This window comes from Contarinia nasturtii, unplaced genomic scaffold (genome assembly GCF_009176525.2).
Source record: "Contarinia nasturtii isolate CC-2019 unplaced genomic scaffold, AAFC_CNas_1.1 Cnas_scaffold_630, whole genome shotgun sequence".
Classification (NCBI taxonomy): domain Eukaryota; kingdom Metazoa; phylum Arthropoda; class Insecta; order Diptera; family Cecidomyiidae; genus Contarinia; species Contarinia nasturtii.
In genome coordinates, this window is record NW_022197981.1 from 3,172,041 (window position 1) to 3,199,259 (window position 27,219).

At 33.5% G+C, this 27,219-nt stretch overlaps 1 protein-coding gene across 3 annotated transcripts in view; it reads left to right on the forward strand.

The window, feature by feature from the left end:
- LOC116340325 (receptor-type tyrosine-protein phosphatase kappa) overlaps positions 1-27,219 on the forward strand; it is a 124,575-nt gene that overhangs the window by 10,922 nt on the left and 86,434 nt on the right. For all 3 annotated transcript variants that reach the window (XM_031766767.1, XM_031766769.1, XM_031766768.1), the window contains exon 2: positions 22,916-23,605. In XM_031766767.1, the coding sequence (XP_031622627.1) occupies positions 23,517-23,605 (89 nt within the window). In that variant the 5' untranslated portion in view covers positions 22,916-23,516. The remainder of the gene's footprint in view (positions 1-22,915; positions 23,606-27,219) is intronic.

Here is a 27,219-nt window from a genome sequence, read left to right on the forward strand (position 1 = left end):
CACTATTTTGAATGTGTTCCAATTTACATGAACTTGAAAAAAAAAACTACACAATATTTTCGGGGCATCAAAGATGAAACAAGTCACTAGTATACAGTACGAGACAACGAATATTTGTCCGTCATTATGGTCGCTTGTGTTTTTTTTCCTCTGGGATGATTCATGTCTATGCACAGGCATACACATATGCATTTATCATGTACATTTTATGCAAATTACAAAAAAGTGAGAAAGATTTTTGGGCACGCGTACATATTTCATTAATTTATGCCAACTTTGCGTCTGTAGGTCAATCTCTCTTTTGATCCCATATTGTATTGTTACTTGCACCACAGATGACAAATGAAAATGCCATTCGATTAAGGCAGACAAAACTGAAATTAGATTTGCATAAATGTGTATCGCAAACTTTTCGGCCAGAATTTGGTTCAAAAAATATTGTTGGATTATCATTTGATGCGGAAATAAATTAAATTGAGACAAAAATTGTATGGTTTGTCATTTCGATAGGGTCTTAGTTAATGAATGCAATAAAAATCAATAATAATGAGCAATAAAATGGAATCGACTATTAAGAGTTCCATACTCATATGGACTGTCCACAAAACAAATCTTATTGATCGTGATTCAAGAGCACAAAAGCGCAAAACATTCATATCCACATACACAGAGGAAAATCGACGTAATTCGACGTGCCCAGTATATAAAATTATACATATAAAACACTGCTGTATGCTTGTGTTCACGAATTTTATCTCTCTATTTTCTAAGAATCATATTGGCATAAGCACAACGATGAGTATGAGATAAACATAAACTGGCTCATATTATATATTTTCTATGTAATGCGAATAAATATACAATCTGTCTCGCACAGCTCAATCTAAATCTAAATGTATAAAGTGTTCCAAAAATTCCAAACTTTTTTTGCAAACACGCATACAAGAAGGAAACAAAATTAAAACAAAAATGTTGATGATAAATGATAGACACAACACAATGATTATAACAAATTAATAAAAATGAAGCGAAAAAAATGGTTCCCGTTTATTTGCTGCATATGCAAAATGAAGTTTCATTGAATAAATAATTAATGTTGTGAGGGAAGAAATATTGACGGTGGTTAGTGAATATTGTAATTATTGATGTGAATGTTGGGCCGCAGTAAAAATGCAAACAGGTTGACCGTGCACGCTATTTTATGGAAATGAGACAATTATTCAAATTATACGATATAAAACAACTGTTCATTTTTTTCATGAGCGAAATATTTATAAAACGGAAGCAAAACGGCATGGAATATGAAGAGAGAGAAAAGTGATGAATTGAAAAAATTGAGAATGAGCATTACTTGGTGTGTTTTGTGTGTGCACGTGTATGAGATAGAAGCTCAAAACCATTGCTGAAATCATCAAATGAATGCTTGTGCTGCTGCTTGAAATCGAATCGAATTTTAAAAGGACCCAGTTTCGAATAACTTGACTGGCTTCTTATTCATTTTTATTTCAAAATATATAACGATAACAAAAGTTTGTTGCTGCAGTTAAGTTTGATAGCGACTCAATTCGATTCATGTTCATTCATGCAAAATGACCGGTTTGTTAGTTTTTCCTTTCACTCTCTCTCTCTTCATTCGCTTAAGACGATACATATAGCTAATGTGAACAACAAAACAAAAAGTAGATTAAAAATCGAACTTAGATCGAATGGAAAATGTTGAAAGTTTGTTTGCACTGTGGTATGTCGTATCGCAATTTTGCTTCCTTTTTATACTCGATATAGTTTTATAATTGATTTTTAGTTCAAAGAATCGAACTTATTTCTCGTTTATTGGCATTCTTTCCATATTTGTTGTTGTTATGTCTATCTCAGTTGTTCACTCTGTCGGGTGAAAATATGTGGCTACTTCAAGTGGATAAAAAGATAATGGCCACAACTTTGTGGAAATCATTACGATTGACTTTCGACATTGATGTTAATATTGGAAATTATCACGAAAGCCTTCAAGTATACAAAATATACATAAACGAGATGGATAGATAAATGAATTGGCGTTCACTGCGCAACTGTCTAATCAAATAAAAAAAAAATTGTTGGCGATATCATCGAAATGAAATGGAAAGGAAAACAAATCATTCTATTTAATTTCGGTTTTAATGTTTGGCCATTGACTACGTAAGTCGTTTCGTCAATTGCCGTTATGTGCGTACAAATACAAACTGTCAAGTCATTAATTGTGTGTGGAACAGAGGTGGCACGAAAATAGACGAAAGAAAAACTATAACAATAATAAATATGCCAAAACATAGAGACACTCACAACACATCGAAGAAATCTTGTGCACGAAACGAAGAAAGCATATTATGTGACATTAACAGGATTCGAACGTAACATCGAGGCAAAGGCAAACCCAATTGCTGGCGCTATTTTTGTAATTTCGATTTGTTGTTGTTGGTGGCGGCGGCGTCGGTGGTAGTGGTGGTGGATCTTTTACTCGGTTCTGTCAGGCGTATGTGTAAATGTATGTTTCGGACATAAAGTTTCACTTTATTTTGCATGTATTGAAAAGGCTATATATCTTTCGCTCTCAATCACTGACATTTTGGGTCGATTGTTCTATCATCGGTCGCGCGCGCGATTTTCTTTGTATATGTATATATAAATGGTCGGGTGTCTGTACGAGCTGTTCATTTCCTTCAACTTATACTTGACATATTTCGTTATTTTTGATTTTCGTCGTTTTCTTCATGTCTCGCACATTCTCGATTCTCGACTCGGAATAGAAAAATGCTCGAAATGCTCGCACTCACTTCTACATATATATTAGACTTTTCATCTTCGTTCATCTTTTTTATCTATTCATTTTGCTTTCACAGCTTCGTGTATACATACCGAATTCGGAAAATTTGCTTCATTTGACTCGAATCTTGACACATCGCACTTGACAGTCACACATATATTTCACAATAAATATATTGGAGGATACATATATGCGAATGCTTATAAACAATCGAACATGTCTATAAACACATTATTTGTTGTTGTTGGTTTTCATTTGATTTCGAATGGAACATGTGAATTCCTCAATATCTCTCTCGATCTCTCTTTCTATCTCACTTTCTCTAAAATAGATGTGTGGATTGAATACACATTTAACGAGAATTGTTTTTGTGAATGGCCTTTGCGAAAATTAATGAGAAACGTTTGTCCGTAAACATGCATACACATTCAAACATATCAGCCATGATATTGTACTTGTCGTCGCCCATCGCTTGAATTTTTGTTTGGTTTTTTGTTTGAATTCAATTTTATTTTCTCTTCGAAAAACACAACGTCAAAATTGTTTAACTTCTACACAAACATACAATTTTGTGTGGTTTCATTTCGTTCATTTATTTTGGCTGTTTTGCTGTGACGTGCGCTGTTCGACCAACCATAATAAAACATTAGCGTCCTCATCATATTGACTTTTTATATCTACATAATATCATCGTATTAAAATAAAATCGATAGCACAAATAAAATGAAAGGTAGACAGCGAAAGAGCACATTCAACAAAGTTCACATTCCATTATATTGCTGTTGGTGGTTGTAGTTGCGTTTACTTCATCAATTCACAATTATGTATTTTAACCAATTGGACGGCCATTTATTTTATTGATTTAGTTTCGTCGATACACATGTATATTTGATAAAATTGGAGTTCAATTTCATGGAACAAGTTTCCATTGTCAAATTATCCCATTTCTTATGCCATTTATAGGAAAAAATTCTACACAAACATTTGCTATTCATTCGAATGCGAGCAAACTGGTGAATGGCAAACTGTCGCCAAAGACCATTTTCCACTTCTTACGAATCATTATTTCTATAAAATCAGAAATAATGACTTGTCGCTATTCAATTATGAATAATAAGCACATTGGTAACTAATTTCTCTCTATTTTTACGGTCATGCAACAATCGATTTTTGCTTTTGATTTAAATCTTTTGATAAACATTTTGAAAATTCATCACTCTCACATTGAAATCGCACACAAGAAAAAAACGTCTGATTTAGAAAAAGATTCGTTCCGGTTAATTAGCGAAAAAAGCAATCACTGTTTAAGTAGCAGAACCCAAACAATTTTAATTGGTCTATGAAATTTCTCTGTTCGTTTGTCTCTTTTGGTTTTTGTTCTATCTCTCTTCCTCTTTTTCAAATTGCGATGCAATGAAATGCCATTTTCGGCGTCATTTCGTTGTCATTCAATATGAATAAGGAAACACGTGCACAACTTGTTGCAAACAAAAACAAAATTATGTGTTCACCGTTGAATTTGTAGCTGTATGTCTATGTACATGTTTTTCGTTGGCAATGGCATCGTTGCATACGGGCCGTTCGCATTTAGTCCTTTCTCAAGTAAATAGAAGACGCAAAAAAAACATTGTCTCAATAGCAGGGAATGTTGTTATTAAAAAAAAAACGAAACAATTTTTTTTTCTCGTACCCTTGATTGCCATCAAGAAGTGCTTATTTGTGTAGACACATCCAACCAATTGGCATTATATTATATTAATGGTGAAAATGACGCGGCTTTTTATTTTCGTTTTTTGTTGTTGTTCGTAATAAATATAATTGTTAAACAGCGGCGACACCGCGGCATGCTCATCGACAATATCAAATTGTTCAATGATTGAATCGACCCAAACAAATATACAATTATGTTATTGTACAATGTACAAGTTGTTATACATTTAATGTGGTGTGCCAAGTGCGCTTGCAACAGCAGCTGTACCGAGCACACACCGTCATGCACACCCGTCTCTCATTTACCATTGATGCATTTTTAATTTAATTTTAAATGTTTTGCTTTGCAAATAAGCGCGAAAAACTCGTCATATAAACAAACCGTTGATGCTATTGCATCGCAATTTTACAATTACGTAGCCAAAGCAATAAGCACCAATCGCTCAATTTTCTTTTCTATTTAAAAATTGCTTTGGCTATTGTCTCGTACTTGGCACACGATTGAGGAAAAGCACACCGTCAACATGACTGACAGACTAAACAATTTAGTTCAAAGACAATAATCATCATCGTAAAATGAAGTTCAATATTTTCAACGTACGGCCAATACAAAACACGAATACACACATAATTTGCATGTTTTGTTTGCCGCTGTGTATTGCCGTGATTTCAAATAAAAGCTTTTACACTTTGACGGTCAATCCGATGTTAATTCAATGAATGGATAAATTGAAATACACACTATACTTCCGATATCCGATATGATTGACGAAGGAAATTGCACTTTCATGAATTTGACAACAATGCAGATGAACAGAAATAAAAAAAATTGTGTAGCGAAAGCTCCTTGTCATCATCAAAACAATCATAAAAATGTGATTAATGATTTTTAAATTAATTTTGAAATCACTGATGGCAAAAAATTCAAATAAGTTTAAACACAACTTTATTCAATTGTCGTAATGAGAAATTTAAATTAATCATGATAGAGTTTTAAAGTGCATTTGTATGGGAAAACAACATCAACCACACTATTGAAGTCTGTTGGTTATTTCGAACATTTTCACCACTTGTTTTTGTGAAAAGCACATACAAAACAATAGCATATATATTTTGTTAAAGAGAGAAAGGTAGCAAAAGAATGCGGCTGAAGTTATAATGGAAATAATATTCTCAAAATAGAAAAGCTTTTGTTCGAAAAAAAAAGAATGAATGTATGCATACACACCAGTCGTATTCCATTTATTTATTTATTAATTCCTGTGTTCCAGTAAGTGTAAACGGATAAAAATCCAAAGCGGCACATTGACTGCGAAAGCGAGCATGATGAAAATCGGTGGGAAGGAGAGGTAGAGAGGGGGAGAGAGGAGAATGAGAGCCAAGAGGAAATACAAAGTCAATTTGATCACAATACAATGTATGAGCAGAGTAAATAAAATCGAAACAAAAGAGAATCCAATATGGTTAAGCACCGGGGCTCTGATGCAATACGCCAGCAAAATCAAAATACAACACCAGCAGCACACAAAGTAGCGCAATATTTGAAATTGTTCAATATATTTGCTTTGGTGATGGCATACCAGGAATAACAATCACGTTTGATGATAATGGGGAATATGTATAAATGTGTGTGTGGTGTCTGTGAATGTACTGTAATAAACATTGAACTCAATTTCCATCTAAATAATGCTGTATTGGTTTTATTTTCAACCGATTCGAGGATGATCGTAAATTTCTTCGTTTTTTCTTAATCTAAAATGTAGATGGTACAATTCATTTGCATCTTATTTGTTCATAGCTCAATTATAGATGTCATGTTAAACAATGCTTGTGAAAATAGTTTGCAGACAAACTAATTTTAGATTTCTCGATACAATTTCAATATATAAATGGTTGTCCTGCTCTCAGCAACAAAAATACTCTGAATTTTATTTGAAATTCAATAAACAATGTAACAACATAAATTGAAAGCAGCTTGATTACTAGGTCGATGACATGTGAGTAAAGAATACACGTTTTCATTTAAAAAAGAGCACGTTTTTTTTTGGTTTCATAAGATATAAAAAGTTGAACAAAACATTGAATTTCATTTTACTGGGTTTAATTTTACTTTTCCGCACACACCGAGTGTGTAAGGTAAGGCATTGGAGTCGGCAAAAAAAATACTAAGACCCATCAAAAACATGTTTTCGGGGTCAGAAAACACGAATCAGCCATTTTTTTTATATATGTAATGTATGCGATGTATATTCGAATGTCCGCACATGTGAAAGTCGAAACTTGGGACTAGGTTTAAATAATTGTACCAAAAATGTACTTAATTGTACCGCAATTTATTTTTAATTGTACCTTACTCGTTTGGCTAATATTTGAGGTTCAAATTTCGGGGCACTTCAATTTGCCGGTCAATTAGCCAAAATAAAACTCAAAGATATTTTTTAAATTTTTATGGCTGATAATAATTGTACCTAAAATGTACCTTCAAAATAACATCATCATAAAGTCATTACTTCGATGGTGTTCTTCTGCAGGACATGTCCTTCAAAATTCACGGGGGGTTTCCCGAAAAAATGGCAACTGGTATTTTCCAGGAGCCGCTAACTAGACAGCAAAGTCATACGTCTGCATACACAATATATACACGACGATACAACGATTATTTGAAAAAGACGAATACCATTGCACAGAGCATTGGCCATATTTATTTTTGTTGCGAAATGAATACGATTGAATAACAATGGATGTTATTTATTGTTGAAATCGAAATGTGGCACAGCCATTTAAAATCAGTGTGTTGAACATTGAAGGAATTTGGAATGAAATAGCTCGAAAGCTTTGAAAAACGTTGTCTCAAAAATAGTTTTTGCAGAAATGTGTGTGTGCACAATGTTCAATTGTTCATGTTATTTTGTTAGCAATTATCCATTTGCGAAAGCTTCAGTGTACTGCATTTCGTTAAATTATAGGTGGGCATGTGTATGGTTGCATGTGCTTGTTTGTGTGTGAATGCGAATCTCGACCGCGTCGTAATAAATTTGTCGAGTGAGTTGATGGCGTTGTTTGAATTGTGGAGAAAATGAAAAGCAGTTAAACAATGTTTATTGAATTGAAGACAACAACAATATCACACACAGTGATAGAGAGATTGAGTGAAGCATTTAAGCTCGTCAAATATGTTTATTCAAGGGTTTCCAATTGTATCCGAATGCAAATTATGGTGTGTGTCAATTACGGAAGTAAATGCTGTGCTAAATGTTTTGCTTACATGTGCATGCAAATGTGCTACAATTGTGCATTGCACACACTACATAAATTACTCGTAATCCCTTAGATTTTCCTCGATGATTTATTGAATGTTACATTTTTGGTCACTCGACTCTCAGTTCATCGCAATAATTTTGAATGCGGTTAAACAAAATGCAGACCATTTACTTTCTCAAACACCACATACACGTGTGCCTCCAGCTAAATGCATTCACATGTACGTGCAGTAAATTTACCCTTTATGTTTATAACACCATCATTTATCTGGCTTAGAGAAACAGCCTTTCTATAAAAAGATATAAACAGTAAGATGATATGTGTCATTGAAGATGAACATGAACATGAAACGCCAAAATGTTTTGCGAATGGATTAGAGTATACACGAGATTAAAACATTTTCGCATGGCGTGACTACGAAAAGTATACGAGAATTTTCTGAATTGGCACTGAATTTCCTGCATTCATATGAAGTGCACAGGACTGAAATTGCCCGCTTCTACCTAATTACGTTTTATTGTGGTCACTATAAATTTACCAGTTGTACACTGTATGTGTTTGCACTATGCAGAAACAAGAGTTCGCACGATCATGTGATTTTTAAGAACACACTCTGCCAAATCGGCTATGATAATTAGTCAAGTTTTTGAATAACGCCGAAATCTGATAATCAAATTGAATTTATTGTTGATATTTTTGATCAGACATCGTGTCTGTGATACGAACGCAAATATTTTTAAGATAGTACAACGAAGCTTCATTGCAGCCACAATCAGCTTATTTTACAGAAAAACTGTAGCCACTGGCCAATTCTATTGAAATGCAGAAATATATCTTGGGCATATGGGGCAGTGTTGTGTCTGGTTAAAATAAAAAACTGAACATTTTCAGACTTTGGGGAAGATCATGTTTTTTTTTATTATTCCGCCCTTTATTTCCCTTGGTTGTTGGCCTGTTGCTTTATCTGAATGTTTGTTTGTGTTTCTCGAAGCATAGCAGCTGCCGATTATCGAGACACTGTGGACTTTGTTTGAATGAGAGTATATAGACTATATACGATATTTTGCCAGTAAAATAAAGTCCAAACTACCGTCTCAGTAGGTGCTTTTGCATTTTACGAAATGTGTGATGATGACGGCATTATGAGCGACCAAACCATTATCACAAAAGCCTTTAAACAAACTCTTAAATGATACATACCGTGTACAAAAGACATTTGAAGCCTTATACATAAAAATAAACACTTTTCCACTCCCTCCCGCCTTTTCTCTTCTCATTCTGAGTAAAATCAAAGGCATACAGGGCGTAAAATGGGACAAAAAAAGTACACTTTTTTCCCTTTTGTTTCACTCCTTTTAAAAAAAATATATATAATAATATTTGTCGAACGATTGCAAGTTGCCATGGTACAACGAATGAAAACGTCTAAGGCGACCGAAGGCAACAGGGAAGAAGACCGCTTCAAGGATAACCCATGATGTCTATTGTTCTGTTTGCTCACATTCTACTCGAATTAGATATCAGTCGAGACTCAAAACATACATGTACATTGTGCATCTTTATCATGTAACGTGATGACATTATCGCCTGCTGCTTTTTCGCTGCATGTTCAATTCAATTGCATCTAGCATTCTTTGGAAGCCATACAAACATTTTATCATGCAATGATTATAGAGTATTCTAAATGTTTGTGCACTTAATGATTGTAAATATTTCATGCGCAGCGTTCACAATAGAAAATAGGAGCCAGACAGAGAGAAAATCAACCAAATGATCGAGTGAAGTGAATGCAAATGAATGGTAACAAATTAAACAGGTTTATTTATACGCGCTCGCTCGCATTTGTAAATCAATAGTGAAGCAACAAGTACGAGACTTGGAGTGAAAGACACAATTTGATCAAGAATTTCCAATCGAATTTGTCGAAAACTGATAATTCAAATCATATACTCATAGTCATAAATGAAAATTATCATCAAAACTCGAAAATATGGTTGCACACTTGGGAACACCCACGCGAACTAGAAAATTATCAAAAACTAGCATGTATTAGCACTAAAGTGTATCACCTATATGCTAGTTTATGCTAGTATACAGTTCAATGTATAGCCGATAATAAACATTTTCAAAGTGCACGAAAATCGCATTCGATGAGATTTTTAGAGGAGTCGTTGAACATTTTGAAACTTAAGTGTATGCATGGTGTTCTGTGTTCCATCGATGCAACATGCTCGACTAAAATTGTTCATCATTTTTTTTATTTCATTTAAAGAATCATATATGTGGGCATGCTGTTACTGTCAGCACCACTGTAACATCTACAGATAACAATATGGTCTCAAATGTATAATGATACATCATCATAACTGTACTCCGATTCACGTACAATGATGATTATGATATGCATGCACATAGGAAGCTGATTATCATGTTGTGGCAGCGAAGAAAATTGAATCTTTATATTTACAGTCCATCAAGAAAACGGTGGACGGAATGAGATGGCAACGACATTAAGAAAATCGAAAAGAAAAAAAAAACACGAAGAATTCTTATTCTCTTTCTATATAGTTGCGAATCGTGCCATGTAACCAAACCTGAAACTCTTCAAATGTAAACGTAATTAAAGGCACATCATCGAGCACAGAAGTCGGTACTCTCTCGCTCTCTCTCTCTCTCGTATGCCAAAATGGAGAACTGTATGAGTCTTCAACTTAATCAATGTGGTAATTAGAAATAAAGCAACCAACAGAGCATCGAGAAGTAAACATATATGGATATAGCCATCGTCGTTTTATTCATCTTAACCGCGCGTCACATATTCTTCGTTCCACACATAAAATGTTGTTTATATAAACAACAAAGTTTCGGTTAATTTGACTTTTGCGAAAAAGCAAAATATATGTAACATATGTGCTGTATCTCTCAACCCATCGAATGAACGATATTGAAGAGTTACAGCATATAACTTGTCTCATGTTTCACGTCTTTAAATGAAAGTGATGATGTGCTTGTTCATGTGCTGGCATCATAAGTGAAAATACAAAATGAGAACCGCTTTACCGGAGTTACATATTGGATGATAGCAACAATAGATTAGAGCATAGGCAACCACAACTCATGTGCAAATAAAATGACAAACTAATTTGGACATGACAAAAAGTATTCAGTCAATTGACCAAAATCACTAATAAGATGTTGACTACTATTATTGCAAGTTGCTTTTTTTGCAAAAACGCTTTAAGATGGATCCCTTTCATGCGAATTCAATGTTGTCAATGAGACTGTTAGTTCCTCTGTTTAACAAGGAAACTCACGCAACGAATGCGAATGTTTTTCTACTGCCACATTTCAATGCCGAATCATATTCATTTCATGTGACTTTTTAATCAAGTCGTTCAATCACCAAGCAAGAATATTATACACAATTCAACACAAATTCAAAATTAAGTTATAACAATGCTGAATTCACTTAAAAATATTACCATTTTTATATTCGAATACAATGGCATTATTGCTGATGGTGTTCGTCTATCGAAACAACCCATTGCCGGTTTGTTTGTATGTGTGTGTGTGCAGTTCGTAAAAGTGCTTTTGTGCTCATGAATAATTAAATGATGTTTTGCTCTTCCATCAGTTTTTTTTTTAATTTTGTTTACTTCATTTTCTTTCTTCGAGTCGGTTACATAACTTACATTTGAATAAAAAAAAAAGGTTTTGCATATGTTTGAGACGTAATGACATACACACACGTGCTCTCTTCTTTTTCTAGATGTTTTCTTCTTTTATCTCACAAACAAATATCCACGTCCGAAGGGCAATATTGTGCTGAGAAAATGTGCCGTTTATGTGTTAATGAAATTCATAAGCAATCGTAAAACGCATTCGTTTCCATTTATTCGCGATCTATTGTATGTCTGTTTCTCATCTACACGGACTGCGAACACCCACATTCACATCATTGACAAATCATTCTAAATGATCTTCGATCTGTAAATGATGTGCGAATAATGAGATGAAACATTGTTGCGACTGTTGATTACAATGCAATGAATACTAAAATGAATACAGCAATGTCCACATTCACATTTATATTAGATTTTTACCAGACTTTAGTCATATAACACATACCATTTTTATTTTATCCTTTATGCTTGAGTTAATCATAAAAAAAATAATATGTTGTACGTTTTATTGGACAGTTTTCCAGATTTAAATAATTTGAAAAAAAAAGTCAATGTTTTGTACTTGTTCGATGTCAAATGTACATTCTTATTCAAATCGATATTATTTTGCTCCAATTTTATCGAAATTTGAAACAAGTGTCAGTATTGGACACTATGTACTACACAAGCCATTTATTTTCATGGTTGTGTTTTTTTGCTTTTTCCGTGTCATTGCTTAAAAGTGTTGGTTCGAGTTCAGCAATATGAATGCAATAAATGGGCAATTCAAGCATACTTGCAAGACATGATTTATTTTCGGTTTTACAATTTTTCGGGTATATTTCACCAAGTACGCACATTGCATGAACGTAAATGACAGTTCTAATTAACTCATACGCTGACTTCAAATATAAAATGTTTATGTCTGTACTTGAAATGTACACACATTTTTATATGCAATTTTGTTTTTTCATTCCAATGAATGGTGCTATGAAACAGTTATGAGTGTAGGCATATTTCGTTTTGAAATCAAGTATTCGGATTTAATGCAACCATTAACTTTTAACCTACCGTCTGCCATTTGCATTTAATTTATTAAAATTGAGATTATGTGCCTAGCATACAGCGTGTGCCGGTTTCGAACTATCGTTTCGTCTCTCTATCTCTCTCTCTCTCTATCCATCTATTTCTCTTTGTTTATATCTCCGGCTCGCTCGCTTTGAATTTTATTCAAAAAGTATGCAAATTGTTTCAGCTTTGTTGGGATTTCGGTTGGATCATGGCAATGGAATTTTTCTCTCGATATCACTTTTGAAACGCCAACTGAACAACACAAAGTTGAAATAATTTCCAACTGTGAAATGCGAAAAAAAACGAAATTGAAATTATTTCCTTTTGATAAACTTATAGTTGCATGTGAAAAAGAATGAGGAAGACACATGTGGTGAATTGAAATTCATTCGATGATAAAGAAGAAAAACCACGCACATGATAAACCGCATCAGCTGAAAACCGAGGAACGAGAAAACCAATGAATAAATATATATAAAGTTGACTAAAAATGCGACCGTATAAATATGAACACCGTTCAGCAAAGCACATCCACATACAATGCGCAAAATACGAGAAATGAAAACGATACGATGCGACGAGGTCAGTCTTTATTTCAAGGGCAAGTGACAAGATCGAGTGAAGTGAGCAAACAAATTTTTGCGGCGCGCACACTTTCAAAAATCATCACTGTTGTGTGTGCTTTAAAATATGTATTTACGTTTATGAATCAGTGATCGTGTTGCTTGAACACAAAGCCGAGAGAAACCATTCGGTGTATTTTGGCAAATCGTCAGACAACTAAAAAAAACACATATACGCTCACACATATTTTGTGCGGCCGTTACGTATGGCGTAGTTTTGTTCAATCAACGGAAAAAAGCGATAAAAAACTGAAACATTGCCGAAATTCCACGGTGATGATTCAATGTAATGCAAATGGCAACCAGAAACAAAGTGAAAATCGACTGAATCACACACATAATGCGATGCAATTAGATGACGGTCATGTGTTAATAGTTTTCCAACAAATACACACACACTTCATACAAACTTTCATATCTTTTCTCGTCTGATTATTCATTCAGAGCGTTCACATAGAATCGTTATTACGAAATGTGCTATTTTTGGTGTTGAGTTTTGTTTGGGAAAGAACACAAGCAAATAAACAAATATTCTCACATTGATCACTGTCAGTTGGCGTTGATACACTAGTTAATTTATTTGAAACGATTTCCAACGAAATAACTAGACATAGCATTATATAGTCGATACCGTCCCAGAATGCAGAATGCAGTTACACACACGATGAATAAAAATGAGAATTCATTCTTTTTCTACATCTCACATTCATGCGTGCGTAACGAATTCAACTTACTAAACAAACAATGGACGACAGCCTCAATTCACCATATTCTATAATTAGAATTATTTAATTCAACATATTATGACATTATGGAAATGAAATCAAATGGGACTTTATATGCAAAACGCGATCAATTTCGAAATGCAGAAAAAAAACAGGAAGGAATTAAACGACTCGATTTATATTGTTGACACGACGCACTTTGACATGTCATTTATTCGAACTTTGTAACACATAAATTTTTACTGAAATAACATAATCACAATTCCACGACGCACTCTAGTTCCCATAACACACTATTATTTTCTGTTGCGTTCACTCTCTTATCTAGGGATCGATCTCCTTCGCTCGAAAATTTATTACTGCATCAAACGAATGAATATAATAATATAATATCCGTGACCCGTTTTCTTTTGCTTTATTCTGTCATTTTGTCTCTCGATGCGCTCTTTGTGACTCTTTCTACAAATACGCATTTGCCTTTTAATATAGCACAGTTGTTTTAACCCATCATTGATAAATCAATGTGTTATGTTAGCAGTGAAGACATTTTCAATTTAAAGGAGCTAAGACAAAAAACTAACGACATTAGATTTGGTCAAAAAATATATCATCATGGCTAACTTTGATCATTAAATTTTCATCTAATTTCACTGCTGCTCAGTTATGCAAACTGCTGCTCAATTTCACTGCTGCTCAATTTGCAGTAAAAATATGAAAGAATCCCTAAACAATTGTTTAAAAAACCACGTCAAAGAATCCTAATTAATGATTATTACATCACCAATGTTGTAGTTTATAAAAATGTTGTTTAATCCCAATTTAATACTTTCCTTTTTGATGTTAGTTCTCTCCAATTCTTCGAAATGTTTTATGAAATTGAATGAAGTTAGAAAAAAAACCGTATCTACATAGGTCAAATGTTAAGCAATAACGTTTAATAAAAAGCAAAACATAATATCAAAGAGAAGCCACTCGACTGCAAACGATCGTTATTCACGCACGTCTGCATTATGTGAAATAGAATCAGAATAAAAAATGTCATAAAAACGGCATAGTTTACATTTGAATCGATTATTATATGTGTTAATGGTTTGCATAATTGACAGATGTCACATTCATTTTGCAAATGCCACAGAATTTATGCAAGTTCCATTTTACATTCACTGGTGAAGTATTTCATTCGTTTTTACGGAGAAAAGTCGAATTGCATGTATGTATATTTTGTGTACAGGTTACAATTTATTTTAGCCGAGATTGTATGATTTCAATTTCAATGGAAAAAAAATAATCATTGAAATACTGATTAAAAAAGCAAGCTTGCTATAGCAACTCGAATCAAAATGTAAAGTTTTTCACATTCTGCGGAATGGTTTCCAACAGTCTAAAATTAAACAAATGTCCATTTGATTAATGTGAACAAATTCAAAGTTAATGTTTGTAATTGTTTGGAACTGTTGTTGAGCTTCAACCATACTCAGGTCTCCGCCAACTCATTTTCACATAAAATCAGCACTCAATTCTTTTTTTTCTCGCAAAAATCAATATAATCTGTTTTTTTTTTAATAGAGCCATTTCATTCCCTTGTGAAAAAAATGACTGACTGACTATAAATTAAGTCAATTTTAATCACTTTTATTCGGTTAAAATTACCAATAGATAATTGAAATCGAATATGGTCGATTATGTTTCAGAGTTAACTAAAAGTGATTATAAGTCAATTTCATATACTTATAGTTAACCGTAGTTAACTATGATCACAATCGACATTTCTCAACTCAAGTTACATGAAGATGCAAATAGTCACTTTAGCTGGCTGAAATATCAGCCATTTTTGTCCGAAATTATCTATGAAGTCGAAATATTTCCACAAGGGTTGCTATTTAGTGTAAAAAAATTTATGGAAAAAGTAAAAAGTTTTTTTTTTCACAAAAAAATGTTCGATGAAAATTTGGATTTGAAATTTGTATCTGAATTTCCATTTTGAACAATGAATCAAAAGCTCTATAACCTTTGGATTGGTTTGCAGGTGTATATCTATTCCAATGTGAGTCTTTTTTTCGTCTGTGAACGGATGAAAAAAGAGTAATTTATTCGTTAATTCGAATAATTCATTTTGAGTTTACTACTAGCCATGTTGCAACGCATCAAATCTAACCATTGTGGAAATATTTTAAATCTATTTGTATCAATATCACTTCATTCGATTTTTTTATGTCGTTGTACATTTTGTTCATTGTCGTTTGTGAAATGGTTTTTGTCAGAGTACATGTGGTGTGCGTGTGGGGTCATTTTTTGTGTCTTTGTTTATCTCACCGCATACATAATGTGAGTTTCATCATTTGGAAAATTACTGCGTGTATTTTTTTGCTTTCTGTATTGATGTTATGTGTCTTGCACTAGCCAATATATTTAGTATTAAAAACGTTTATATTGAATTTTGTTTTTAATTCGTTGCTCTGAAAACATGATTATGGGATCAAAATGGTTTTCATGAATAAATTATTGCGGGCACACTGTGTGAAAATGTCCATAAATTTTCAAACTCGGTTTGCAAATGATATTCGGTTCGATGTAAATCGATTAGATTTTGTGTGCAAGGGCGTGGGTGTGTGTGGTGTCGTTTTTTGAAGCTCTTTCGTCTGTTATCGCAATTACTTCATCGAACCGAAATCTTCTGCATAAACAGATTAAAACATCATTCGATGATGGAAATGTGTATTTTGAGCTTCGATGGATCTACGTTGAAATACATCGTAAAAAAATTTCAGTTATTTTATTCCATTCACTGCTATTTTAAATCATATTTTTGCATGTCATTGTGACAAAGAAAAAACAAACACTAATTATGGTGAAACCCGACAACCTCGTTGAACACGTTATAATTTATGCAATATTTAGTTGTACATCCTACATAAAAGTGTTAATTAAATGTTGGTCATTTAGTTTTTTGGTATGGATGTTTATCATATATTCATTATACGGCATGTTTGTGTTTAAATCAGTTTTTTCCTCGTCTTTCTTTATACAGAGGAATAATAGAGCCACGATCACGTTGAGTAAAAATGTTCCAATCTGAATCAGTAACTGCTACCTTAAGAGGATACATTTCTCGGGAAAAATTAAAGAAAATGCTGTTCCCGTAATGTATAAAAGTGTTGATGTTAATGCGACGTTTTTTCATACAAATGTAGTTCATGACATGAACTTTATGTATAAGACATTCACTATATTCAGCAAAAAATTATTTCAAATTGATTGGACCAAAAAAGCTGCACAAAAAGCTCTGAAGTGAATCGGAAATATGGGTATGCATGGTCTACGTAGCATAGAGAGTGAGCGAAAAGTATTTTACTGTTTTACACATTTGAACAAAAAATATTTGAAAATCTTTAGAATTGCATACGTTCGAATTAAAAGGTGTGGGCAGTGGGGTATATTCCGTGCTTTATTCTGTCCTGATATACATGCGCCCGGGATTTGCTCCGTGCTGCAAAATTAAAAAAAAATGGTTTTGATGGTGGTGCCAATAATTTCAAGCCGGTGCCACATAAATTGAATCAAATGTTATAATAAGTTAATTCGAATTTCGTATCGAAAAAATGGAAGGGAAAAATCTTTATGGTTGTTGTCATGAATGTCTTATCAACATCATATCATTGTGTTATTATTCCATAAATAATTTATGGAATAATGCTTATTACGGTTGTCTTATCAATGTGTTATCGTTGACAAATTTTAATGAAACATCGTCTGCAATTTGTGCATGAGACAAAATTCATTGAATCACTTGTAACCATTTAATTCGTATAAATAGGAAGAGCAGCAATCAAAATTTATAGCTACGTCAATGCATAAGATTAATGGAAATAATTCGTTTATGATATTCATGTCATTGTCATGAGATCACCAAATTTTACAACTATTTTCGTGTGAGCTTGTGTTTGCTGACACCAAATTGTAAAAAAGAAAATCCGTTTCCAAATGGAAATCCGTCGGTGTCAATCTCATTAACACAATTGCAGTATCTTATATATATTCAAATTGGAATTTGGATGTGCTAGAGACAGGAAATGTTGGCCCAACCAGTCCGCCCTATGAATAAGCAACACAAAAGCATCTTGCGTTCATAAACGACGTGCTATTGTTCGTCAATCTTTTTTTTTCTCTTTCTCTCACTCAATCTGATACAAAATTCAGAATATAAAGGCAAGCAGATTCCATGTTGATCGTTGTGTGTAACAAGGCATCCGATATACGGCCATTTCTTTTTACACTTCGGTCATTAAATACGCATTTATGTTTTGCCATTGTTGTGCCATATTACACACAGAGATACATTTGTATGTTGTAAAAATGTTGCGCCTTTTTTTATATCGCCGCACAACAAAAAGTGTCGTTCACTAACGTTTGTTGTTGCTTCGCAATGTTCGTAATCAAAATGCTGGCCATTGAAATTCGTTTGATGCATTGTTTACGAATGAATGTATCCTTTAGGGGCTATTGCACAACCACTTTATTGCTTCTGTTTTTTTAAAGAATGTAACAACACACTTTTCTTTTACTCTAAGCGCACGTCCAACCACGTGACTTTTACGCCTCTATTCAAAATTTATTCCCTTTTTTGATCGGATTCGTTTAAAAAAATTCCTTTATCACATACCATATGGCCGGCCGACTTGATAACAGCAACCATGTCAACAAAATGTACAAAAGAATATTAAATCAGCTTCTGAGTTCATATGCTGATTTCATTCTTCGCTTTTTTTGAATGACAATTAAATGGCTATTCAGTCAAAAAGTCCTTCAAATTGAAGCTGTTCGTTTAGAAACCACTGTCAAACTGACAGTATAAATTTTTTTGTTCGATTTTGTTTATGCGTGGTTGTTTTCATCCTTGCAGGTGTTCCCAGTGAAAAAGGTTCAAGTATGCATAAGTTAATACTATCATGTTCAATCGAATGCGCCCTTTTTCTCAGAAAAAAAATGTTGTAAAAAATGCGTTTCGTTCATGATTCTGCCATTCAACAAACATCCACACATTTTTGCACAGCTCGTGTGTGTTTTTTTTTTCTATTTTAACTTATTCAACTGAATGCATAGAAATATAGTTTCAAGTGTGTTTATTCGGTCACCATTTCGTTCTAACCATCTCTCACCGATTCCAAATTTTTTGTATGTAATTGACCCGCTTAAAATGCATCCGAGAGTATAGTTACAGTGAAATCCACTTATTGTCATTCTCTCAACACTCGAGTAAATATTATATTGCCTTCATTGGATAGAGAAATAAAAAAACTTATCGGTGCTTCCGTGATGAATTCAAAATATTCACTGTTGATTTAAGTATACGAATAGTTTGTGTATAAAATTCAGTCTGTGCTTGTTCTGTCAGTCTTGCTCTTCCGTTCATCGTGGCAAAAAAATGTTCCCAGGAAACATGATTTGAATGCTGAAAGATAGATGGAAGCGACAGAGTTAGTAGTGAAAAATCTACCACTGTAAAACACGTCCACACCATACGGGAGAGAGTTTATACACTTCGTTTACCAAATGGTTTTTTTTAAAATCTATTTTCCATTTTTTTTTTTGTGTTGGCAAAAAGCAACAAATTAAAAATGAACTTCGCCATTGCGAGAAATTAGTGTAGTTTGCACGAGTAAACGAATTACACATAACATATGCAAGAATTGTGTTAAAATTTCTCGCGGGCGTTCAAATCACAGTTTATTTTTCACACTCGCTGTGATCTTCTACTCATTTTCACTCTCACATTGTGCACAACATCCGATGAAATATTTCATTGAGAGTTTTCCCGTTCTTTTTACGCGCCATGTATTTGTTGAAATGCGTTTTAAATTCCATTCATAAATGTGAGTATCATACTTTCGAATGGAAATGTTGAGATTCCGTAACGGATGTTTATAAACTAGGTTGAAAAATTGATGAAAATACGTTGTTGTCGATTTTGTTGATGCCACACTCGTGTGAACGACTGCCAGCCCATGTCACATCAAATAAACATGTTTCAATACAAACAAAACGAAATAACAAATAGCAATACCAAAGCGATTACTACTGAGTGCGTAATCTGCACAAATGATGACGTATACAACGGGTTTTTTCCCTTCCAAAATAAATTGAAACGAAAAGAAAAACAAATAAATTTATTGTCACCGAAATTCACGGTATTTTGACACTGAACTATGATAATAATAGCAGCAATAATGACGAAAGAAGAGTGATCGAATAACTGAGAGAGAGAGAGAGAGAGAGATGTGACGAATGCGAAGAAAAAAGACGATGTATGTATAAGAAAAGCGATACACGCGTCAAGAAAAACTTTATTTTGATCATGTTAATATTGTCGCATGGGAAATGATAACAGTGCCTTTTTCCGTTTTCGATGAAACGAATCGGGTGTATGTTTACTTGTTTCAAACGCGTTTACAGTGCTGATGGCGCATACTTCGCATTGGTGCGTACATTCTTCTGAGAAGGCGAACAATTGTGCTTTCATTCAACATGGTGTTGTTGTTGTCGTCGTGGTTGTTATTGTTACTGACAGACTTATTTTTTATACCTGCAAATATAGTGTCATTGTTGTTGTTTGTCAGCATTACTTTTGTCAGAATACTTGGTGACTTTTTTGCTGGTTTTTCATTTATTTGTTTTCATTTCGAATCAAATGAAAAAAGAAGAGAAATAGTCTAAATTGTTTGCGAATGGTTTATTTCTTTTGCCGTTTGTGTGTTCTTTCATTACTTCTTGGTTGAACATTTTGCTATAATTCTACATTATCCGACGTTTGTGCCGATTTAATCTTTCTCCTTTTTAACGGGATACGGATAAAGTAGAAAAATTCCACTCAATTACACTGGAAGCAAAAAATGCACCACAATATTACATGGGAAAAACTTACTTTTCTGCAGATAACATACCAAATGATAACTAACATATGTATTATTATGTGGTTTTTTAATCAATATTCGACGATTCGGTTTTGAACAGCATACAAAAGAAACTATCCACTTTTTATCGCAAAAATATTGCGCTTTTTTATCGCAAAATGGAAAAAGTGCTGGGAGAAATGTAAAAATCCTTGTTTCTTATAGTGATGCTTTTTCTACTTTTTATTATATAACTATTTTAATGAATATATAAGGGGCCACTAGTTACAATACATTCACCTGAGTGAAACGAAAAAGTTAAACATAATGAGAGAGAGAGAGTGAATGAGCTTTGCTGGTATGAGGGTATGATTCTTTCATGCGTCACAAGTAATGACTCTATCTTAATAACACGTTTATCTCTTCTTCAGATGAGAATACCCTGGAAACGTTTTTTAACAACTGTACATTTGTTCATCCATAGCAGAGAAGCTAAAACTGAAAACGATGCATGGCTGTGTGACACTCACGATTATTTCTCGTGTATCTTGATAAAATCTTGTTTGCAATGCACATTGCACATCCATTTACAAACTGAACTCATTAATGTGCATATTCTTTAAATATTGACGCATTCCATTTCTTTTTGTTTAACTTTAAATAGTTTAATGTTTCGGGTATATTTAATTTGTAAATATTTAAAAGAAAGAACTTTTCTATTTTCTATTTACATTCTGATTAGGTCAACAAGTAGTCTTCTTGTATTTTAGGTCAGTGCTCAAACGAAAGTGACACAGGATGATATAAAGTGAAGAAAAATACACACGTTTATATATGACTAAATGGATGAAAAAAATGTCGAAACACATGAATTGTTCTGGGAAAGCTTTTCACATCTTCCATGTGATTTGAATGTTTTCACAGTGACGTTTGTTGGTAGAATTTTTTTGCTGCCGTTTTTTTTGTTTGTTTGTTCTGATTGAACACAAAAGTGTCTGTATCAAAATGAATATATGCTCTTCATATTGTATTGACTGTGAGTATAAGATGAATATGTGGCCGGCATATTTCTCCACTGGCCATCACACATTATCTCACTCACTTGTTGACAATTTGGATTGTGCTTTAATGCGCTTAATGCTAACAACGGCAAGCAACTGCACAAAAACACATTCATTTATTTCAATGAAGTGGTCCCGTGAATACGTCTCTCCATTTCATTCATTGTTTGTTTGTGTATGTTCTAGACAAGATGTTTATGCTTTTCTTGTGCGATTTTTTTCTCTCTCGTTTCTTTCCGTATATTACTTTATGCTACTTGTTTTTTGCTACGTCTTTATTAGTAGATTTAATATTGTAGTAAAAGGCATATTGCAGCTATTCGTGAAAGTGTCTATATTATGAAGTGATTTGGCTTTGCAAGCTATTATGCATACACATTTGAACACACACACGACTTTGCACATTTGCATATGTCAGCATCCAATTTAATGGGGGTTTCTGCCTTTTCTTGCATGATAAGTGTCGTCGTGCATTAAGAAAAAAATTAACATAGAGGCACTTGCAATGTGTGCTTTTGAATGCGTATCCGAGAAGGTCGAGTGAGAGAGAGAGAGAGAGAGAGAGAGAGAGAGAGGGAAAAACAACATTTGTAGTGAAAAAAAAAACATGTGATACATTTAAACTACGATGTGACAATGAATCGAGATTCAAGAAGATTATTTATTCGGAAATTGAAGTTCGTGTTCTCTCACCTTTCTCACTGTTTTCCGCAACACGAACAAAATCAATACGAAGTACTCTGTGCATTCTTTTGGCTCTTGGCTTATATGCTTAGAGTGGCATCAAAAGGGAGAATAAGTAAGGAGAGAGATAGACGTTTTGTAGCTGCATGGAATTTGCTGATTCATTTTTCATTTTAAAACTGTTGGCATGTTACACTGAAAAACACACATATGCTCATTACCTTCCGACCAAAATGTTACAGAGAAAAACCGCTTAAAATTCAATTTTCATTCACGGATACACAAACAATTTTTCAAATTTTCCATTCATTAATTTAAAATTGCAACGTTCGCAATATTTTTTTCGTCTGAAATTCAAAAAAAAAGAAACTCTAATGAAAAATTCTTTCTACAATGTTGATTTTTCTTCTCTTTTTTTTTTGTTCCTTTAGGGTATATTACGAAACACCAAACGCTACCAAACGTATAGAAACCCGGAAATAAAAAAGTTTGAAAGGTTGGTTCAAAATAAATTTCAAAGTACTTACGCTCAACTCAAAAACGACGACGACGAAAAATCATTTTTGGCCAGTATTTCTCTATATACGGTGCATCAAATTACTCTTCCTATAGCTTTAATTAAATATTTTTAAACAAACACGATTTACTTCAAGAGACGCACGTGTTGCAAACGAGGTGCAAAAATCAATCGGAAGCAGTATTTTAAATAAAAAATAGCTGAAATTACGGAGAAATACACACAAATAGTAAGCAATTGCAATTTAAAAAAAGAAAGTCCGCAGAGACCGCAGAAAAATTCAACCTCGACCAAAAGAGAAATACCAACGCCGTAGTGAAGATTAAATTAAGTTTGGTGCAGCGCAGAAAGTGATTCAGAAGAGGAGATAATAACAAAACAAAGAAGATTCCAAACAAAACTAACAAAAATCGAACGAAAATTTTATTATCGTTGATCGAAAAGGAACATTTTTGTTGTGTCGGGAATTTTTCGCATTTTAAAATTCGGAGAAAATAGAAATTAAAAAAAAAAAAATGTCGTCACGCGTAACAATCAGTGGTGATGGTGGTGTTAGTGGTAGCCGCAGCAATCAATCGTCAAGTCAGCGAAGACAACGTTCAAGGTGAGTGTTTGCAAGATGAAAAAATAATTTGTCATCATAAATGTTAGCAAAAATTAAATGAACCCAAATGTTTTTTTTTTGTTGGATTATTTTTTAATCCACTACCCTGTGTACCACTTCATTTTAATTTGATTGATTCGTTGTCATTAATCACAATAAGCCGAAATGACGTGAAGTATGAAACGAAGTGGTTATGTTTGTTTTTAAGCTTCACTGCACTTTTATTTGCAGGCAAACGAGAGTAAAAAAGTTTTGGTTGCCTTGATTCTAAGAAATTGCTATCGGCCACAAACCTTTTTCGTTTTTTCTTCGTCCCAACACATTTCATCAAATTTACAATTTTGTTGACGTAATAACATTTTTTTTCAAAAACAAAATGACGAAAACGATAAGCTTTCAAAGTGATCAATGGAAAGACATCAAGTGTATTTCCTCTAGAGCCGGGCTTCATTTCGATTTGATTTATTTCATCATATATTAATGAGATAAAACGAATTACGTGACACACATATTGAAATTTAAGGAGGATGAGAAAGATATATAGTGTTGTATTTCTTGTCACAACGATTAGATGATGCTCGGATGAGTGTGTATAACATAGGCATGGACATACTCTTCATATTCTTCTCTTCGATAATAACAGAGACATTTGATTTACTAACTCACTGAAGATGAGAACTTTGGCTCGTATTTGCTAGAAATACGGTCGCTAATCTTAAAATACCAAACGCCCGCATCAACTGATTGAAATTGTCAGCAGCTTCGCTTGGCTTTTTGCAATGGAAAAAGAAAGCAGTGCCAAATTTCGCAAGAGAAAAATCATGACCGCACGTAAACATTATCTATTGTCTTTTCCTAACACATTTTGCATATCATTTCGTTTAATAAACAAAGCCCATCTCAAAAATATTAAGCCGTTTGGTACTCTGGCCACCAACACACTTCATCTAAGCTGCTTCCCTTTTTTGGTGAATACTCACATCTACATCAAATTGATGAATCGCAATATATGATGTTGCGTTCTATTTGCTGATCTGATTTATAAAACCATTCAAAAGGGTCGCAAAAAACGGATTAACGAAAGTATATATCTTTTATTTTGTATCTTTTAAAATGTTCTTTGAGAAAAGCAAAAATAAACGTTGATGATGAAGATGATGGACCGAAAGTTGCGCAGTTATAACTTCGGGCAATATTTTTTTTATTCCGAAAATCCAATATGTTGCCGGCAAAGTTAACGGCGACGACGAAGAACGTTTCGTGTTAGGCTTTGATGAGGATTTATAGGTTTAGTTACAATTCAAAGAAATGTACAGATTCATCTGAGTGATCATCCAACCAACAAAGACAATCAACGAACACAATCCAAACACATATACACGCATATAAAAAGGCGTATTCGCGCACACGAGATGAAAAAAAAATAATGTAGAAGCAATACACAAACATATAAAATAAATTGTAGAATGTATAACATATCAAGCCTCTTTTGTATCATTTTGACATGTATTTGATGTAAACAAATACATAGAACAACGAGATGGAGATTGTATGTTTGCGGTAGACAATGTATAATATTTTGCCCGAACATATTGGAGCGAACAACAAAATGCTTGTACCTAAACAGCAAACTTCCTGCAAATATGTTTTGAATGAACAACTAATAGAGCGATTTCAATGTGCTTTTCGGCTAATTTGTACGCGGTCGGCGTGTTTCATTCCAGCTAACCACAAAAACGTTCAAAAAGAGAATACTTGTTGATAGAATCACGTGCCCATCCGATAACTGTGATGTGTGTGTGTGTGTATCAGTGTTATTTCTACAACACCCCAATTTCAACGGATTTACTAATTTGTCTCGACTGCACATTTTTTACCCTCTTTCTCTTTTTTTTTCTCTCTGTCATAACATCAGAAATTGTTCGCATTTTTTCAGTGTCGGGCTTTTTACCATCATTTTTCATACTCTGCACATTTTGTTCTCTATTTTTTTTTACACAGGCGAGAATCTGCTCACAAATGTAGAACAGTATAGAATAGATAAAAGAAAAAAAAAAACAATTCGCAAAACTTAAGCTTTATGGAATACTACAGACAAAAAAATTAGTAGATGCTCATGCTTATAATAAAATATGTTCGCTTTTGTTTGAATAACTTATTCACATTTTCGCCAACAAATTTGTGAATAGAAAAAAAGCCAAAGTCACGTGATCAATCGCATCTCCTTTGAACCTTCTCGAATTGAAACCATGATTTATATGAATCAATATATCCTCTTCAGTTCGGTTCGTACTCGTTCGGCATAAGTTTGTGTGCATGATAAATAAATAATATTAAACGAATGTATTCATAAAACAAAAGAACAAAAAAAAAATTACGAGCCGAGCAAGAACGTTTTTTGAATTGAATTGACATAACAATAAATATAATGAAAAAAGCTTTTCTTCGTTCAAAAAGCGTTCACAAAAGAATCGTACCGGTCAAATAAATAGAAAGTTAGTTGATATGAGCACAATTTTAAAAGTATTTGTGTCGCTTTTTATTTCCGATTTCTTGGGAAATCTTGAAATAATCAACGTGCTTAAGCCATTGCTTTAAATTTAAACTTAGAAATGGAAGTTATTAGATTGGCTTACATTATGTCCATCGGTCACTTAAACAAAAAGAATAACGCATTTTTGTCGAAGGTGCATTCGATTTATAAGAATGGAAAAAGTAAATTAATATTAACCATCAATTCCCGAGTGGAAAAAACTATAGTTAGCTTTATTCATGAATTTTACAATTTTGTATGGAAAACAATCGACTATAGTTACTCAGTCAGTCAGGCGATTATTTTGGACGTTTTGACTATCGGGTGACTATGATTATTGTCAACGATAGCTAGCTGATGCAGTTAATCATAGCTTACTTTAATTGATTGAAGTTAACTGAGGTTGCTTGTTTTTACAGTCAATAGTCAGTCAGTTTGTCCCAAAATAGTCAGTCACTTTTTTTGTACACGGGTTGGCACCTCATCGACGTTCTTCATCGCTCACCTTAGAACTTTTCAATCGCACCATGGGTATGCAATTTTGGTAAATTTAAGTGTGCCGTTTACATATTTTCATACCTTTTATTATTTTTGTCGCATTTTCATCGCGCCCTTAGTATCTTTTGTGATGGATTTTTTTATATTTTCTCGTTCTGTTTTTTTTTTCTTTCTTCAAATATACGTTTGTCCGTAATGTTTTTCTTTTGCTGATATAATGGAAATGTTTCATAATATTTTGTGTACAATGGTTTTGTCGGCCTCCAATCCTTTTCTCACCAAATTCTTTTTCTGCATTTTTTTTGCGCTCGGCTGTCTCACTCTTTCTTCATTGTTATTTCATCCACTTTTATATCTATTTTGTCGGTTCGATTTTTTGCGTTTGATTACATTTACTGAGGGATATGTATTCAGGCTGACAGCCCAATACATGCCCGACTCTATCGCTACGAACATAAAAACGAAATATTGTGATGTGCTTCATAGAGTGTATGAAAACGTCGAGCAAAAAATAATAATGACGAACACAAAAGAAGAGAGAGAGAGAGAGAGAGAGAGAGAGAGAGAGAGAGAGAGAGAGAGA